Source organism: Passer montanus, unplaced genomic scaffold (assembly GCF_014805655.1).
Source record: "Passer montanus isolate IOZ18808 unplaced genomic scaffold, ASM1480565v1 scaffold14, whole genome shotgun sequence".
In the NCBI taxonomy this organism is placed as follows: Eukaryota; Metazoa; Chordata; class Aves; order Passeriformes; family Passeridae; genus Passer; species Passer montanus.
The window spans coordinates 399,841-419,388 of record NW_024360941.1 but is presented as its reverse complement, the minus strand read 5'-3'; the positions used below and the strand labels follow the sequence as shown (position 1 = coordinate 419,388).

At 43.6% G+C, this 19,548-nt stretch overlaps 1 protein-coding gene across 1 annotated transcript in view; it reads left to right on the top strand.

The window, feature by feature from the left end:
- The first annotated feature begins 6,755 nt into the window (after positions 1 to 6,755).
- The window catches only part of TNKS (tankyrase), a 125,518-nt gene continuing 112,725 nt past the window's right edge, over positions 6,756 to 19,548 (top strand). Inside the window, exons 1-3 of the mRNA XM_039699835.1 lie at positions 6,756 to 6,798; positions 6,992 to 7,597; positions 14,412 to 14,636. Of these exons, the coding sequence (XP_039555769.1) occupies positions 6,756 to 6,798; positions 6,992 to 7,597; positions 14,412 to 14,636 (874 nt within the window). The remainder of the gene's footprint in view (positions 6,799 to 6,991; positions 7,598 to 14,411; positions 14,637 to 19,548) is intronic.

Genomic DNA, 19,548 nt, shown 5'->3' with positions numbered 1-19,548 from the left:
CGCCGCCGCTGCCACCGCCCCGCCGGGGGCGGGACGCGGTCACGGCCCGGCCCCGGCAGCGCCGCGCCGCCCCCGCGCCAGGGAGAGCCGGCCTTGCTTCTGTGGGGGACACCAGCCCTTCCTCCCCGGGAAGGAAGGGTCCGCCTGCTGGCCTGACACTCCCGGTCTGCGGATCCTACCCCGGCAAAGCCCGAGAGAGCGGCCCTTGGGGTGCCCGGTGGGGTGAGCCCGCCTGGCCCCGGAGGCCGTGGGGCAGCAGCGGTGGCGGTGCCAGCGCTTCGCCGGGACCCCGGTGTGTGACAGCCGCCGCCCCGGCTCTCGCCCTGCCGCCCGACTCACCACGGAGTTACGGCAAAAGCTGTTGTGTTGCCCTTGTCATTTTTTCTCGAGGCAAGGGCTGATTTTTCATCCAGCCCTGCAAGAAACCGAGGTTAACCTTTCTTCCCATTCAGTAAATGTTCTTCTGTGTTGAGGGAGTGCGAAAGCCTGCAGCCCTCTGGTTAATCGGAGCAACTCTGCCACCTTCCTGCCGCGCTTTGTTTCCTGCGCTGCATCCATCTGGCCAGATCCTAAACACGGCCTTCTTCAGGTTCCTCAGTCAAGCTTTGCTCCAGGGGGTCGGAAAAATAGGCGTGGAAATTTCCACTCTGCTATCGAGGGGGAAGAGAGCCCCTTTACAGCGTGGCCGGGAATCAGGGTGACGGGGGCTGTGGGCGCTCAGTTTTCCCGAGATGTTTGACCTTACCCGTACAAATGTCAGCCATGCACCGTGGCCAAAGGTTCAGATTTTAAAACGTCATTGGCTTTGTTCAGCACTGGACACTCCAGCGTGCCTTGGGGGCTTTGGTGCTTCCTTTCACCGTGGAAGTAACCTTTCACCTTGTAACAGTTACCATTAAAGCATGCTATAAGCTATTACTTCAGACCCATGAAAAGAAAAAAAAAAAAAATTTGCAATGAAATGTAGTCCACAGGGCAACCAGGTTCACAACCTTTATTGTGTTCCATATTGTGGAAAGCCCTCACAAGAATGACACCTTTCTTTTTGAGTGGCCCTGTGTATCTATCCGTGCCTGGAGAGGAGAAGAGAGCCTAATCAACTTTGTGTGGAGCCATAGTCACTGCCCTAAATTATTAAATTTACAAATTACTAAAACTGCAAGATTGCAAAGGCTCAGATTCAGTTTCTGTGTCTCCTATCATTAGCAGACAAGCAGGGATAAAAGAATTTTTCAGGCCCTCTGAGTTCTAGGAAACCTTCACCAGGTTTCTGCTAAATGCCTGAGAATGACATCATTCTGTGTAGGGAAAATCTTCCTGTGTTGGCTGGTAAAGCCAGACAGAGGACACAAAGGACAGGGAGGAAGTCCATGCTGAGAGAAAGTGTGGCTGTATGAAGGTAAAACTCATCTCCAAGTAGAATTCAGGAGCTGCCCAAAGCCAGCAGAGGCAGTTCTGAGAGCTGGGCTCATGTATTGGCTCTAGGGCCACTGCCTGACTTCTGCTGGAGAACAGGTATGCAGGGATACTCATGATCCATGAGGATCTGCTGAGAGGTCCTAAACCTGGGGATAAAATTCTTCCAGATCCTGGTCCAGGGAAACAGAAATACTTAATGACCTCCTGCTAAATTGTGCCCATCTCAAAGTAGTTTCCAAGCTTGTACTCATTTATTTTCAGACTATCCCTGCAGTGGATCAATACATCTTTTAGTTGGGCTAACCTAGTTTTTGTGTCTTTGCTTTTGTGAAGGTCACATGGGAAGTAGCCCTCCTCTGTGCTCCAAAAGGAGCACTCTCCTTTCTCATTTCTAAAGTGGCACATTCATGTCCTTCTGGGGAGAGAGTCCTTCTCTTCTCCCACCCTCTTGCCCAACAGCTGCTGTTGAAATGAAACCAGGTTGATAGTTTAATTTCCAGCCCTCTACATGCAAGACCACCCAACCTCTTGCTATCAAAATTACATTTTAAAATCAAGATGGTGCTTCTAGAAACAAAAGATCTCTGCAGGGAAAACTGACCCTGGCTTCAAATTTGCAGCAAATTTTCTTCTTTCCCGTGCCTTGTGCAGGTAAAGACAGCAAAAGCAGCATCATTATTGCCACCCACCCCATGATTCCTGTGGGCACTGCAGATCCTCTCTGAGGCCAGGGCAGGCTTCCAGCTGCTATATGACCTGCAGCAAGTGAACTCAAAAGGCTTCCACTGCATTATCCTCTTGTTTCTCATGGGAAAACTGGAGGAGCTCCTCCACTGGGGATGCTCAAAGCAGCTGCTTGGCTTATCCAGCTGAAAAAAAACAGGGAGAGAAATGCTTATCACCATCTGCCTGCTATTAGAGGTCATAGTCTGTATTAAACATATCTTTCTGGCAGCATGCAAGGACAGACAGGGTAAGTTTTTTTTTTCACTAAACAGGGAAAGTTTTGACTGTCAACCTTCCTATCAAAATATGCAAAGAAGCCGGAGCTGAATTCCTCGCCATTGAGAGGGAGAAGTCATGCAGCACTATTCAAACTTTGATAAGCTCCTGTAGGTGATGAATGAAGCTATGGCAGAAGAAACATGATGAACAGCATGCTGACACAAAGACATCCCAGATGGATGGTTCTCCAAAGAGGAAAGCTCTGGTGCTTTCCTATGAACCTTACACTTTATCCCATTATGCCTGCACGAGTGTGCAAATCTGTGATGGTGTCACCAGGGATGGTTTCTCTTGGCTTTTTCAACACATTCACCACAGTCAAAGCTGCCAGTAGTGAATGAGACAGGCAGTTTCTGGGGAAAAGGAAGATTGTGATGAACAGCATGCTAACACAAAGACATCCCCAGATGGATGGTTCTCCAGAGAGGAAAGCTCTGGTGCTTTCCTATGAACCTTACACTTTATCCCATTATGCCTGCACAAGTGTGCAAATCTGTGATGGTGTCACCAGGGATGGTTTCTCTTGGCTTTTTCAACACATTCACCACAGTCAAAGCTGCCAGTAGTGAATGAGACAGGGAGTTTCTGGGGAAAAGGAAGATTTTATTTCTCAGAAAATGTGGCTTTTGGTACAGATCTAGATGATCCTTTATCTTCCCAATTTCTTAGGTAGAGGAGACATATTTTTCAAACATGACTTCCTCATTTCCTCTCAATTTACTCATCAGCTTACTAGAGGTCCATTAAACATGAGCATCAGCATGCTGGATGCTGATTTTGGAGCCATTTCCTAGTTTTTGGAGGTTAAAAATATTCAGAAACCACATCAAATCCCTCTCTTGCTGCTCAGGATCAGCTGGGACTTACAGCCAGGTGGCTGTAAAATTGCCAGGAAATCTATAAAGCATTTTATAAAAAAAAATCCCATTTCAGTGGGTTCCATTATATATCGGAATTGCATTTGCAGTTATTAATTTTAAATACTAGTCCTGCAAAATCCTATTGATGGAATTTAATTATTCAGATGAAATCTGAAGTGCTTCCACTTTACTGAGCCCTGCACCTGCATCATTAATAAGATTTCTATGTAAAGCACCTTCTTCCCGGGTCAGGCAAAAGCCACTGAGTAATCAACAGTATTTTAGGCCCTTGCAGGACAAGAGGTGCAAATGTAACCAGCTGCTTGTGACAGGATATGAACTTAAATCAGCCCAACAGAGGCACGGAGATGCTGTGGTAGGTGGATGCAGGGTGTGCTGTGGGCCAGAGCAGAGCTCACAGGCTCTGGTAGGAGCAGTGAGTGAGGCTGGCAGGCCCTTGGGAGCCTGCATGCCCTCTGCACCACCAGACACACAGCCCTCTTGTTAAAAACCCCAGGGTCCTGCTTTGGCACCAATTCAAGAAGTCCTGTTTCCAAGGGCTCAGTTGCTGGCTGGGGAACAAGCAATGGGTTGACTGACTGCTTTCAAAGATCCTCCACATGTTCCTCCCCAACCTCAAGTAGAAATCCTGTGAAGATAACATTTTGCTCAGAACTGTATTCTCCACATTATATTGCCCACCATTTCTGCAGGAGTGCTATGAATCTACCCCAAGGCTTAACAAACCACATACAAATGGTGATGGCAGCACTTGAAGGGATCCTGGACATGCTTTGGGCAGGGGAAAGAGAAGGACTGGGATGAACAGCACTGCTGTTTGCCTCAACCCTAGGGTTGTAGGGGAGCAGTGGGGCTGTATTTGTGGGGCAGGAAGACTAAGGAGAAATTTGGGAATGCAATAGGATAAGGACCCCCACCCAAATGTGGGAGTCTGAAGAGGAGGTGCATCCCCAGAACTGCCCTATGTAACCCATGACCAGGCCCCATTTCCCCATAGGTAGGTCTCATACTGTGAATCCTAATTGCTTTGCTTGTTTCTTCCTAGGCACAGGAATTCCTTTCATAGAATCACAGGAAGGTTTGCGCTGGAAGGAACCTTTAAAGAAGATCAAATCCAACCCCCTTGCCTTGGGCAGGGACATCTTCAACTAGATCAGGTTGCTCAAAGCCCCAGCTCACCTGGCCTTGAACAATTCTGGAAGAGTTCATCCATAACTCCTCTGGGGAACCTGTTCAAGTGCCTCGCCACCCTCATGATAAAGAATTTATTCCTAACATCTAATCTAAATCTCTCCTCTTTAGTTTAAAACTGTTCCCCCTTGTTCTGTCACTGCCTGTGTTAAAGTCCTTTTCCCCTTTTACTTATAAACCTACTTTAAGTAGTGGAAAGACAATGAGGCCTCCCTGGAGGCTCCTCATCTCCAGGCTGAACAACCCAGCTATCTCAGTCTGTCTTAATAGGAGAGGTGCTTCAACCCTCTGATCATCTCTGTAGCCCTTGTCTGGACCTGCTTCAACAGTTCTAGAGGACCCCAGAGCTGGATGTAGTACTCCAGGTGGGGTCTCACATGAGAGGATTAAAGGGAAGAATCTCCCTTGACCTGCTGGCCATGCTTCATTTCATGCAGCCCAATACACCACTGGCTTTCTAGGCTGTGAGTGCACATTGCTGGCTCATGTCCCATTTTTCATCCACCAATACCTCTCTGGCCTTCTTTTGAAGGTGGACCCAGAGTATAGCATTCCTTACTCAATCCTACAACCAACAATTACATTTTAAGGCCACCATGGATGTCCAATTAAAACAAAATATTACTTGTATTTTTAAAATTCTTTCAGGAAGTAGAATAAGTGTTTGCACACCAATACATTTCATAAAAGTGATGTCTTGGCTTATGGGAAATACAGAGAGAGCAAAGGAATATGAGGTTTTTTTTGCCACTGATGCCACAAAAGCTGTTGGAAGGTGACATATAAACTGTGGGAAGCCAGTGGTGAGCTAACAAGTGCATACTGATGCTCTGGCCTCTTAAATATCTTACAAAGCTTGGTTCTGACAAAGGGGGATGTTGCAATCAGCTTGCAAAGTCCTTTTGGAATTTTGAAATGAAAGGCAGCAGCTGTCCATATTCAGGACATGTGCCAGGGTCTTGCTGAGCTCTCTCAGCTCTCTCAGTGCCTGGTCAAGGCCCAGGCCTTCTAAGTCACGGCACAAACAAGAATTGAGCTGGGCACGTTCAAATGGATCTTCATTTACTTCTCCACTAGTCATGGGGACTGATTTAGTGCCTCCCTTCTTATTACCATCAGAAAGGTACTTAGTAGCACTAAACCAGATTCCAAGTTCTTCTGAATTCCTACTTTCTGTGCTCCCAGCACTAGACCTGTCAGTGCTTCTTCAGCACATCACATGGTGCTATGCAAACACTTCCTAAAGCCCTTCTGCTACCAGCAGCTAAGGCAGATGTATTTGCTAGGATAAGGCTGGCTGCCCTTGGCCATATTCAGTCCTTTTAACAGGAATTGCTCGTCACTCTTCCTATTCTCTGACCTGTGGCTGCTTCCCCACCAGGTGTACTGAGAGTTTTCCAGAAATTGTTGCTCTTGATATTATTCTCGTCAATGGAATCTCCCTTTTCTCACAGATTAAGGTTAAGGTAAGTGATCTCTCAGTAATACCTACTGGAGCTTTCTGACTTAAACCGTAATTGGTGTTTATATCCTCCCTAGATATCAGAAAGCCAGGAGAATAGTGATCTCAGCTTTCTTCTGCTTTCCAAAGCCAAATGAAAATCCTTATTTAAATGCTTCTGCTTATGCTGTTCAGATCTGCTCATTCTTACAGAGGGTGTGCTTTGGTCCCTGATATCCCTAGATTTCTCTTCCCTACCTTTTAGCACTGGATGCCCTGGGTAACCTTTTGCCTGGCTGCCCCAGCTTCCTATTCCACCTCTCCACACTCTGTTGTTTCTGAGCAGACGGAGTGTTCCCCACTTGGCCTCTCTCCACCATGTGGTTTTTTAGTGACTGCCTTGCTCTGGCCAATGGCTCCATGCCAGCGCTGCTTTCCTCCCTGGAATGAGTGAAGAAGTGGCCTTTCAGCTTTTTAGTGACTGCTTTGCTCTGGCCAACGGGCTCCATGCCAGCGCTGCTTTCCTCCCTGGAATGAGTGAAGAAGTGGCCTTTCAGCTTAGCTAATCAACTTTTAAAGAACTGCCAGGCTCCACTTAAGTTTCTCCATCAGCTTTCTCTCCTGGTCTCACTCCATCATTTCCTGGCTTTAGGAAAGGAGCTGTACTGGAATGAAGCAGTGTTCAAAGCCAGGCTGGATAAAGCCTTGAATGGCCGGGTCTAGAGGGAGGTGTTCCCTGCCTGTGCCAGGGCATGTCGGGACTAGATGATCTTTAAGGTCCAGTCCAAGCCCATAACATTCTACAATTCCGTGATTCTATGGAGCCACGCTGCCGGCTGGATCGCCTGCCGGGGAAGGGAGGTGAGTGCCGGGCCAAGCGCTGGCTACCCATGGGTAGCCACCTCTGGCGTGACCAGTAAAGGAATGTGATTTGTTTGCCACTGATGCCACAAAAGCACCTGGACGGTGAAACACTCTGTGGAAAGCCGGCGCTGAGCTGAACAAGTTCACACCGATGCCTCGTAAGTACCTCGCAAAGCTTGGATCTGACAAGGGGGCGTTGCAATTAGCTCGCAAAGTCCTTCTGGAGTTGGGGCACGAACGGTGGCAGAGAGACAGCTGCCCAGGTTCTGGAGTCGCAGCCGGACCGCGCCGGGGAGGCGGAAGAAGGCTGCCTCGCCCCTACAGCGGGCTCCGCCGGGGAACACCGCCCCCTCCCTCCCCTCCGAGGTCACGCCTGAGGAGGTGCCGTCCCGCCCCTCTCCCGGCACCGGCAGCCGCGGAAGGGACGCGGTTCCCGGGCGGTGCCGGCTCCACCCGCGGCCCCGCCCGCGGCCCCTCCCGGTGCCCGCCCCGTCCCCTGAGTGCGGGGAGGGCTCGGGCGCCGCCGCGCCGGCCCCGCCGCCGGGCTCGGGCAGCAGCTCCAGCGGCTCTTCCTCGTCGTCGTCGTCCTCGTCCGCGTCGTCGTCGGCGGCGTCGAGCCCGGCGGCGGAGAGCCCCGAAGCGGCGGGGCCGGGCGCGGCGAGCGGGGCGTTCCGCGAGCTGCTGGAGGCCTGCAGGAATGGGGACGTGACGCGCGTGAAGCGCCTGGTGGACACGGGCAACGTGAACGCCAAGGACATGGCGGGGCGCAAGTCCACGCCGCTGCACTTCGCCGCCGGTGGGTACCGGGGCCTCCCGTGCCCGGCCGGGGCAGTGACAGCCGGCGGGACCGGCCGGGTTCCCCTGGAATAGCTTCGCGCAGGGGGCCTCCAGCGCCCCGGTGATGCGGGAGTGGGCAGTCCTGAGCTGGAAGAGTGTGAGCACACTCTGTTCCCCGGCGGCGTTTCGTACAGGGTGTTGGGAGATGGCTGTTAAATCCCCTTTCTCTGGGTGAGGCGGGTGGGAGAGGAGATCCCGGGAGAGTAAAGAGACTGTAAGATCTAAAAGTATGGACAGTGATCTCTGTGTTTGATATCCATGGGCTGCTGCAAACTTGTGCAGTGGACTCGGGAAGCAAGAAACTGAAATTCAGAACAGGGTTGACTTGAAGTAAGGGTTTCCCCTGTGTTGTAACAGCTCGGGGACTCCTGTGATGCACATGCACTTCATGGGAATCAGTTTTGGTGCCTTGTACTTTGTAACTTCTTTCGTTTCGGCATGGTTGCTGGTTGATGTCTGCATCTCTTGTGGTCTGAGTAGGCTGGGGAAAGGGATCAAGTGGAAAAGTGAACTGTAGAAGTTACACATGCACCCAGGAAAGAATACACCTCTTTGTGCAGAGAAGACATGTCACTGTGATCAGAACTGGTGTTATAAAAGCAATTTAGCAGTAAGGTCTAACAATGTAGACTAACTGGAAGTAAATACTACTTTTTGGCAGACAGAACTGTAACAGATTACTGCAGTTAATAAAAAGACTATTTCTTACAGGCTGTATTCTTTACTGGGGGCACAAGGCACACAAAATTAATGATAAAACTAAAATGAAGAAAGTCTTTTAAATCATTACTCCTAACTCAGGGCTTGTGCAATTGCTAGGTCTGTGGTCAGTCTGAGAGCTCTCTGAGGTGTGCCACAGTGTTACAGACCTGGACCTTACATAGTGAAGCACACAAGTCTAGTAAATTAAGATAATTAATAAGTCTGTATCAAGTTATCAGTGTTTAAATGCTGGTGTGTGGCTCTAAATCACTGTTTAAATCAGTAGCAGAATGAACATTTTACGGCACAATATTGCCTGGCACTCTGAATAGTGCTGTACAATTTATCAGTTAGGTAACACACCCTGAGATTGTATGGATTTGTTTTCATTTTCAAAGTGCAAGAGGCATTTGACAATGCCCCTAAGGGAACTTTTGGTCCTGAGCTGTTTCCTTTTCTTTCGACTCTGGTCCCTGAGCTCTACTGGGAAACGGGGCTTAAGCAAGTGGAGTTTAAAACACAGCAAAGTTCTGGGGTATGGAGATGGACTTAATTTTGGTGAACCCTGAACATAATGATGGTACCAGCTGCATGTGTGCTTATGAAGTTCTTAATGTTTTGGGAGGCTTGAGTCTGCTCTGCTAATTTTGGCTTCAGACTTAAAGTTAGATCTTGCTGCTTCCCCTAAAATTCTGAGATCTCAGGTTGTAACTTCAGTGCCTGTACAAACTGTAGTGCTGAAGCTGCAGCAGGTAATGTGCGCTCTGATTAGAGAAGAAATGGACAAAACTTACTTGAGGGGGTAAGGTTTTGGAAGTTGATAATGTCATTAAGATGTTACTGTAATAGCAGTGGAAGGTAATTCATCGTAGCATGAGGAAAATAGCAGATTAAGTTGTTGTACCTAACAAATTCCCATATCTATTTTTCTAGATTTAAATACTTTCCTTAGATACCATTCCTATTTTATCTCAAATTGCTGCCTGTCTGGTGCCAGTGGATTAGACATGTAAGAGCATTAGGCAGATTTCTTATTACAAAGATCTTGACATCCTGTGTTTTGGAAAGGCCTGTAAGCAAGCATGTTGTTTGAATGCAGCTGATCTTAAGCAGTGTATACCTGCCGGTGATGCAGTGTGTTGATTTGATCTCCTTTGTGGGCCAAAGGTAAAATAAAACTTGTTTGCTTATGACCATAGCAGTCTGTTGTGTATAGGAAGCTGTGTTTTGGATAATAGCCCATGTTTATGAGCCATACCTAGGTGTGAATTGTATGGCCGTCAGTAGGGGAATGGGTGGATGAGAGTGCAGGATGTCGTGTTTTAAACTGCTTTTTTCAAACTTCTTGAAGCTAAACTCTTAGATGAATAGAGTTTCACTTCGGATGTTGTGATTTGTGAAAGAGGAATTCTTCTTCTAATTTCTTCATAATTTCCCGGTTTTGGGACTGAATTTTATTTATTTATTTTTCCTTCCCCCTCCCACTGGGTACTTGACTTCTCAGCTGTTTTTTCAGATGTCTTTCTTGGCAGCAATGCCACGCAGTTAAGTTCTTTTACTGTAATAGGGAAGGATAACTTCCCCACTTACAGTTCCTTGTAAAAAGTACTAAGTTTGGGTTTCCTTAGGCTTTGTAAGGTTTCTGATTTGAAAATCATCTTTGTCCTTTCTTGTGGCAGGACTATAAAAAGAGGGACTTCTGAGAGCACTCAGAATGCTTGGCATAGGTGTAAGCTGGAGGTAAGACGAGAACTGAAATCTGTTACCAGTTATTTTAAAAGCCGGGGATAGGTCTGAATCTGTTTCTAGGAGTTGAAGTCACCTGTCCATTATTCACTTCCAGGTAAATTGTGCATGGCCACATCAAATTGGAGCAACAGTTTTATCCACATTTTCTCTGTTTGGAATACCTGAAGTACCAATTGAACTGAATAAAGGGGAAGTGGTTCTTCAGCTCTGTGTTGAAGTATGAAGTAGTGTGCTGAATAAATCTGACCTGTTTTGCTTAGCTATTAATAAAGGAGAAAATAAGGCTATATCACAGTTATAGAGGCCTCTCTTGCAAGCAGGAAAAGGTTGAGCAAAGCATAATTTTCCTTTCATCCTCCTTACTTGGAAAGAGGAAAACTCAGTACTGTCTCAACTGCTGTATGGATTGCAGGATATTTGTGTCTGGTACCAGTGCAGGCTTTGGATATTGTCCAGCAGCACCCAAAAAGCAGGTTTTAAAGACTTGAAAGTGATTAAGTGACTTTAAAACAAAAAAAAAGAAATTAAGTGGAGATATTAATGTATGCATAGCTTTTACATTCAGTTTATTTCAATAGAAACTAGCTTGCTAAAAAAATTTAAAAAGCAACTATGTTAAGCATGGACAAAGGTATGTTTGGCTTTTTATCCATACTGGTTGCCGAAAGTGGATACCTGGGGAAGAGTCATACACTTACCATCTTCATATGATACTTCTCTGAGTACTCTCCTTGCAGTTTGTAGCTTAGCAATTGTCTGAACAAAACCCAGTTTTTAAATGTTATTGGAGGGTCATCCTGTGCTAAGGAGTTCATTAAATAATTGAGTTCATGAAATAATTGTTAACTTGTGCTAGAAGTAACTAGTTTTCTCTTGTACTTTGCACCTTCTTCACTGGAATATTCTGTATTCTGCTAGCAGTTTTCTTCTTCAAACTGGGTCGAATGAGACAAACTTTTTCACTCACTTGTCTTTCTACTGCATTCCTTTGATCTAAACATGTTACCTGTTTTCCTTAGAGAAAGATCTTAACTGTCATTGTTTATTTCACCAAAATAAGAACATCTTTACTGTACTATATGTCCCTCAGTAGCTGAAAATACTTGTAATGACAGTGTTTTCTATTCTTGTAAACTGGCCTGACAATTCTGCATTTGTTGGTGTTGTTGACACATAGTTGATAAAATACCTCTTTTGCCAGCATAACCAAATGCTTTGGTTTTTCTCTATGTATGTGAGAGGTAGTTTGTTTTTTTTTTCCTGTTGGGAACGCTATTGACTTTTTTTTAATAGTTGGGTGATTTTAGTCTGTGATGAGGTGTCACGTTTTAGGTACAATTTGTTTGGGATGTGGTGTGCCTTTACTTCTCAGCCTAAGCTATACCCCGTGCATCATTACGTGGTTTGCGAGTTGAAGTGCCTGTGTTGGTCCATTGTGTTTGAAGCAGGCTGACAGTGATGCATTCATGGCTCTGTGTGTGTCATCCTCCATGCAGAGCACTTACATGCCAAAGCTGATTTTCTGTGACTTTTCTGCCATTAATATACCTGGATGGGGAGGACTTGTGAGTGTTTGTCTGAAATCTGAGCTTTCTCCTAGAGCCAGCTTGGGAACAGACTTGCTTTGTCCCTTCTGAAACAACGCTGAGCCCTGCAAAAGGATATGTATGTGTTTCCTGCTGACACCTTGGTTCATATGTTTTTAGACCTAGTCCTTGCTGGTAAATCATTAATAATAGTGACTCTGTCAGAAGTGACTAGGTGGATGGACCTGGTAAAAATAAGCTGAGTCCTACTCAATTTCTTCATATAGCCACAGTCATAAGCTTGTCCAGTTCCACACCCATTTAAGGGGAAGTTAAACTTATTTTTGATCAGGAAGTTAGCTCCTCACATTCTTGTGCAACACATTTGTTTAGCTCAGAACAGGTGTTCTCTTTCTAGTGTTCTACCCAGAGATATAGAAACTACTAATAATAATTGCTGAACTGTGGCTCAATGCCTGCTTCTGTACCAAGAAGAGGTAGAAGCTTCCAGGAGGAGCTTTTGGAAGTTATGGAGCTGGGATCACAGAGTGGAGTGTTCTTGGTCTCATCGAAGCTCAGGCTTGAGAAACCTGATTTAAGGTGACTTGTTAAAGCATCAGTGACAGAGCTTGTTTTCTTTCTGCTTATGTGTGTAGTAATGGCAAAAAGCTGTTGGGAGAAGGCAGTTTTTTTTCTAAGCATGCCTTTGATGTCCCTAGTAATAACTGTTGGAAGTCTCATCACTTTGGGAAGGCTAGCATAAATAGCTATGCTCTAGAAAATTTCTGGAGTATTACAGCTTTAATCCTGAAGGCAAAGGGGTCTCACTTGGGTAGGGAAGGAGCTGTGGTCAGATTTTGAGAGCTGATCAAGCTGGTTTGTCAGCTAGCAAGCTGTTAATCATAAAAATACAAGCTGCTTTGACATATATGAGTAAGATAAGCAACTGCAGAGGCAGAGCTAAGTAGTGACTGAGTGTTCCTTGAGGGAGAGCCAGGAAATGGCAAGAGATAGTTGATAACTTATGACACACTTCACTCTGTGCAGGGACACCGGAATCAACCACTCCACCTGTGCTGCAATGTAGAGCAAAATAGATTATATTGCTCTGGAAAGCTTTGCTTGAGACATCATTCTGAAACTACTCTGACTCAACTTGTTGCAGGTGTCGCCTATGTCCTTGTCATAGGAGAGATGTCTGACCTCACACAGGTGTTTGTAAAGCCAAGGCACTGTTTGGTTCTGCCTTGTGCGACTTAAAATGGGGTTAATAATTTTCAGCTGGATTCATATGGATACAATGAAGAATACAAATTATGTAGTCAATTAGGAAACATCCTGGCATCTTACAGCCTCAGAGCCTGCAAAATGCACACATTTTCATGTAAAAAAAAAAAAAAAGATTAATCGATAAATTACTGGCCTTGACTTTGAAATTTTTTCTTTTATGTTTTTGGCAGCATTTGTGGTACGTGAACTCTGTTAGTGTCACAAGTGTATTACTTAGTAGAAAGTTCCAACTTGCTTTCTTTGTGACTAGTAACTTGTTCTCTTGAATTATCTTCCAATACTTTGTGCAATGTGTCTCCTTCCCATTTAAAATTCTTTGGAAGGAATTTACAAGAGGATATAAATGCAAAATCTTAGACCTTCAGTAATACTGAACCACGTGCACTTTTTCCCAGCTTGAAGGCTTTTTAGTTTACTTACTTAAATCACTCAGTTTAATTGTTTTCTGTCTAGTGAAGTGGGAGAAGTGCTTGGGAAAGTCTTAGGGAAAAAGCCTGATCCTGGTGTGTGCTGTAGTAAAGCAGTGACACACAGTGACTTAGCTTGGATTTCTTTCTCCCTTTGCTTATAGCATAAAACCGTTTTGAAAAGGTCATGTCTCTAAGAGTGCTCCTCTACCTCAAGGGCTTCTGTTCCCATATAAACTGTGTTTAGTGCTCTAAAAAGTGGGATTGCATTTAATAAGAGCGTCTTTACAGCTTTGCTTAAGATCCTGGTGATATCTACAGGTGTGCTTAACCTGTGATTATACGCTTTTGTAAAATTTAATTCCTTTTGGAGTCTTGTTATTAAATCGAGGAGGTGAAAGGAGGAGGAAAACCACCTAATGAGAATCATAAGTCTTCTATGTCATAAGTTAAACTGTGCACATAACAGCTTTGCAGAGGTTGGAATTGGCATTTGGAGGAGTTCTTGCTATTTTGAGATAAAGTATCATTAATTGGGTGGTGGGTGAAACAGTTCAGCTGCACTTAAACTGATCAAACTGACTAGTTGATGTATTGTATTCACCAGGGAAAGCATTCTTCCAGCTCTTCAGGGAAGTCAGGTTTTTTCCAAACTTTCTGAAAATTTGGCAAAGAATTGTGTCTTTTGTGAACATTAGTAATTAGGTTGTCTGTTAACTATTACTGTATGAAAGCTTTTGACTAACTGAAGGGAGGTTTAAAGTGGAAACCCTAGTGGGGGTATGTAATAGAGGTACAGCTGGTGCTCCTGTTACTTTCCTTGCATCCCTCTCATCATTCAGCATGCTCAGCCTTTGTAGAATGTCTTAATGAGATAGAGTGGCAGGTTCTGATACAATACAGTTCCCTTCTGTCACGACTGTAAGTGATTTGGCCCACTGTTGTTTGAGCAGGTGAACAGAGTCTGACTTTATGGTGGAATGAACCAAGAAGTGGATGAGGGACATGAATAATGTACACTGAGCTGCAAGTGAGCAGTTTTGGGATCTAAGTCATGTTGTTCTGCCAGACGAATGAAGAGAAATATGTTCTGTTGCAGGTTTTGGAAGGAAGGATGTTGTAGAGCACTTGCTGCAGACAGGAGCCAACGTTCATGCTCGCGACGACGGAGGGCTGATACCCCTGCACAACGCCTGCTCCTTTGGCCACGCAGAAGTGGTCAGTCTGCTGCTGTGTCAGGGGGCAGACCCCAATGCTAGGGACAACTGGAACTACACTCCTTTGCATGAGGCTGCTATCAAGGGGAAAATAGATGTGTGTATTGGTAAGTGTTGAAATTTTGCCTGATGATGTTTTGTGAAGCTGTAATTGTTTATGTGCTGAACTTGGGATGAAAGCTATTGTTTGTTTTGAAAGTGAACTACTTTTAATCTAGCAGGTAGGAATAGTGATAGTAACTTAACTTTTTCTTGGTTTGTAATATAAAGTTTGCAGAACTTCCATCAGAAAAACTATGCTGGAGAGACTGGATGAAGTCTCCTTGTTTGTTAAATTACAGTATTGAAAATCTGGAATATGTAGGTTTGTCTTTCTTGGTTGCTGTCAGGAAAACCAGCTTTACTAGATCAAGTCTTTGTTTACTTTGGCTCCTCTAATGTTGTAGTAGTGGTTAGGAAGATGGTGAACCTTTCATTCCATGCAGTATGGAGAAACAGCTTCGTCCTTTGGAGCTTTCCAGTTCAATTTACAGGACACCATTATTCAGTGGTGATCTATCTTCAGTATGTGTTTTTTAGCCTGGAGCCAAAGCAATTTCAAATAAAATGGAACACTTCAACTGTTTAAAATTTGTTGAGAAATACAAAGAGCTTTTCAGTCGGGATGTCTTTAACTTCTGTGGTTTTTTTCTGTACTTAGTAGTACTTTGTTTCTAAATGGGAACTCCTATTTTTATTTTTTTTACACTCAGAGCAGTTTCTTGAACTTACACTCTTTTAACATCTACTAACCTGAATAAAATTATATGCTCACCGTTTCTTTTTAATCAAATGTGTAAAGGAAAGCCTGACTTTTAGGCACTTCAGTTAAGATTATGAACTATACGTTCTGTGTGTTACCCAGATGACAGGACACAATTATCAGACTTTCAGATAATTGTAAGTGCAATAAAACAGATGTAGTTTTTCTGAAAGTTTTATTACATAGAATTCCTTCATAGAAAGCTACAAAACTTAGGTATGAAATCTGGCATTAGCTTTATTGCAATATTTAACTCATTACTTAAAAATAAACCCCAGAAATTGAGTGAAAGAAAACTGGAGGAAGCTCCAGAATATAATTTTCAGTCTGTTTCTTCTTTTTATAAGCAATGTGATTTCATCTCTGTGTGCAAGGTAAAACATGGAGAATATTCTATAGAAATCAAATCTAGTTGATTATGCAGCAGTTTATGATAAGAGATCCATTGATATAGTAGGTTACAGTAACATTATACTATGACAATGTTGAATAGAAAAGCAAGATTAATTCCAGCCAGTAACTGGAGTCTAGTATGGGACTTAAAGGAAGTAATTACTTTGGTCTGCTTCGTGCTGGAGTCAGTCTGATGTTTAGAACTGCTGACTGAAAGTCCAAATTAAATAGAAGAAGGTTTCACTGTAAGAGGCTGAATAGAAAATTGATCTTTTGCTTCGGAAAAGATTTGTTGTTTTCAGTTTTTGAAATGTTGTATTAGAGCAGGAAAGGGTGCAGCAGCACACTTTTGTCTTTATAGATTGGTTGTGACAGAGATTTTGGGATTTGGCAGGGCAAGGCAGCATGGATAGTGTTGCTTTGGGTGGTTTGTCTAAAGACTTTGATACTCTGGAGAAGTTTGGGCAGGTCAGATGAAGAGGCAGGTTGTGTGATACATCTGCTTTGATGTACAATGCTGGTAGAGATTTAAGATATTTAGATTTAGTTTCTGTAATTAATGAAATGATGGTACATTTAAAGTTCAGTCTTAATTCAGCAAGAAGTTGTGGACTTGGAGAAAGGAAGTACAGGCTTAAATTTATGGCTTGTGTAACACAGAATTTCATTCTGTATTCTGTGCACAGCTTAGATCTGTGACTCTAAATGTTGATGCTAGACTTAGGGTATGATCCATCTGTGTGTAAATGTCCAGCATGTAGAACTTACTGATCAAATCCCAAGGCTCTTCTGGTGTCTGGAGCAGTTTTACAGTACCTTGGAAGCAGTGAGCAGACTTGTAGCACTACACACAGTTCTTCTCCAAACTGCCTGCAAGTAGCTGTGTAGGAATTTTGGGGCATTTTTAAATAATTTATTTCAAACAAACAAGCATGATCTGTTCTGCTCAGTTTAGTTACAGTTATCCATGTATGTTGTACTTCAGTCAGATATTTCATTTGTCAGGGTGAGAGCTCTTACTAAAGGCAGTGGCACCCACCAGATTGTTATGTACTGTAGTATGATGCTACTTAGGGATTTACTTGATTCTATAAAACTGATAGGACATGAGTCTAGAAGTCTATTCTTTCATGTTTGTAGCGATTTTGCAATTTATATCTAGTGGACAAGCGTGTTTTGCTGTCTTCACCAAAATTCCTGTTTCTTTCTAGCAGTTTTATATAAAACTGCTTATAGTTTAAGGTATTCAGCTTTAATTTCAGTCTTTTGAAGGAGCATGTTTTACACTGTGATAATGCAACAGTGTTTTTAGGGCAAGAATTCGGACTGGGAATACTTTAATAGCTTTTTGGAATACATTGCAAAGTCCTGCTGTTCACACCTTAAGTGTATGCTGTTGCAACTGATATGGAAGAAACTGGTCTGTTTAAAAAAAAATAAAAATTCAAAGAACACATTATTGGAGTGCTTCTTTTTAAATAAGCAAGGCATGCTTTTTAAAAAGTATTGTTTGAAGAACAGGAATTGAAAAGGGATAGACTGTCTAGAAATTAGTCCTCTGACCTCATTTTTGGCTACCTACTCTTGGCACCTTCTTCTAAATGATAAAATGAGTGAGAATTTTCCACTTTACCTTCTCTCCTTTGCTTCTTCTTTGCCACCCCAGCCCGCATATTTTCTGTATCACATCTAGCATGAACACTTTTTTTGGTCACTTTAGATGTCAAAAAGGGAAAAAGTGATAACTGAACAGAGTGTGGGGATGCAGCACATTCATGAATAAAGATTTTTCAGAGAAAAAACTGTGACACAGAAGCCTAGTAGGAAGACCAGCAAAAGGTATGTAGTGACTCCAGCAGTAGAATACTCTTGTGTCTAGCACAAATGTTGGAGTGGAGTGTGTATATTTGTGCTAAAGGTACTGTGGGTGCTCAGCTTCTGTGCTGGGTTTAGAGTCACAGGTACAAACCCTGCCACTGGGGGAAGGTTGTGTAGAAATAAGAAGTGTACATGAACTGAAGAAAACTCACCAGACTGTGCACCCAGGAACAAGCAAGACAGCAAACAGCTCATGTGAGTTCTTTTTCTTCTGTTTTAGTGATTGCAGCTGTAGGACAGTGTAGGAAGGGGTGCTGAGTATGGCAGCAGTATTGGCTCTCCTAGGTGGCAGTCGCTTTTGTGTTCTGCTTCTGGGAGGGAAGGTCTTGGTAAGCAGTACTCAGCTGGTTTGCTGACCATCTCTTGCAATGTATTCAGTCACTGCAGATCTGTTCAGTTGCCAAGTAATTACACTTAGAAAACACTGTTTGCTTTATGTAATCAGTTTTTGGACTAAATTTATTGAAGCATTGGAACCAATCAATAGCATTCTCCAGTATTTATGACTTCTAGGATTGCTTTATCTGTCAAGAAGATGCATTTTCACTGTCTGTGAATTGCTTCTAGAGCTAATGAGAAGTGGTTTTGTATCTCAGTGTTGTATTTTGTCCTGGAATAGTGGATGAGTGGTGAACTCTGCAATGTGCATTTGGAGGAATGCTGTGACGTCAGGGTAGTGACTGTTCTGCATGTTGGGCTGTGGAGAAAGAATGATCTGTTTCTTCAGCCTGACTGCAGCACAGACTTTCACATGAAGATCCACATATCTTTTTTTTCCAGAAATGAAGCTCATGATCTCAGACTGTAAAAGCCTTGAATGTATCCTTCTTTCCCACAGCAATCAGCAATTTAGGCACTTGATAAAGAGGCTGCATTTGAACTGTGTTGCATAGCAATTTATGTATAAAATTCCTGAAAGCTCTAATTCACTTCTTAAAATCTGTTATACTTTTGGCTTTGAAGGTGTTCTATGGGAAGAGAATTTTACAGTTTAAAAGTCTTGATGAAAGAAAATAACCCTTCCTTTTTTGAAAAGGAGATTATTCTTGATTTCTTGATGACTTTTATTGCAAGCTGTTCAGGACTTTAGTGAGAATTAGTAAGCAGTCATTTCTGTTTGCAGTTTGTATGTCTTTTGTGAATTTATAGATATCTATCTTTTTTTTTTTCTTCTGTCAAATATCTCTTTTCCAAGCTGAAAAACATAGTCTTCTGTTAAGTCACCCTGTTGAGTATTCTGGTTTTTCTGCCTCCTGCCTTCTTCTACCCCAGCCATTTTTTAGGGGTGACTGACTGGTATGGGGGATATGGACACCAAAAACGGATGAAGTAGATTTATAGGGTAACCTAATTTTCTTTCTGGTTTGGTTTTCTGGTTGCTGAGTACTGCATGGGAGTAGTTCAAGGTAGTTCCTGTGTGCTGTCAGCTCCTTTAAAACTATTTGCGTAGCACACTTGGTTTTTTTCTTGTTAAAAAAAAACCCTAGGCTAAAAATAAGCTTACAGAAGCTGTGCTTATGCTCCAAGCTGAAAAACAAAGTCTTCTGTTAAGTCATCCTGTTGAGTATTCTGGTTTTTCTGCCTCCTGCCTTCTTCTACCCCAGCCATTTTTTAGGGGTGACTGACTGGTATGGGGGATATGAACACCAAAAACGGATGAAGTAGATTTATAGGGTAACCTAATTTTCTTTCTGGTTTGGTTTTCTGGTTGCTGAGTACTGCATGGGAGTAGTTCAAGGTAGTTCCTGTGTGCTGTCAGCTCCTTTAAAACTATTTGCGTAGCACACTTGGTTTTTTTCTTGTTAAAAAAAAACCCTAGGCTAAAAATAAGCTTACAGAAGCTGTGCTTATGCAGTTTGTCCGGGTTTGCTTTGCCCTCCAGTGTGTTTGTTTCTGCAGAAGCTGGAGCTGTTCTTGCAGAGGTTTTTTTTTTTTTTTCCTATGTG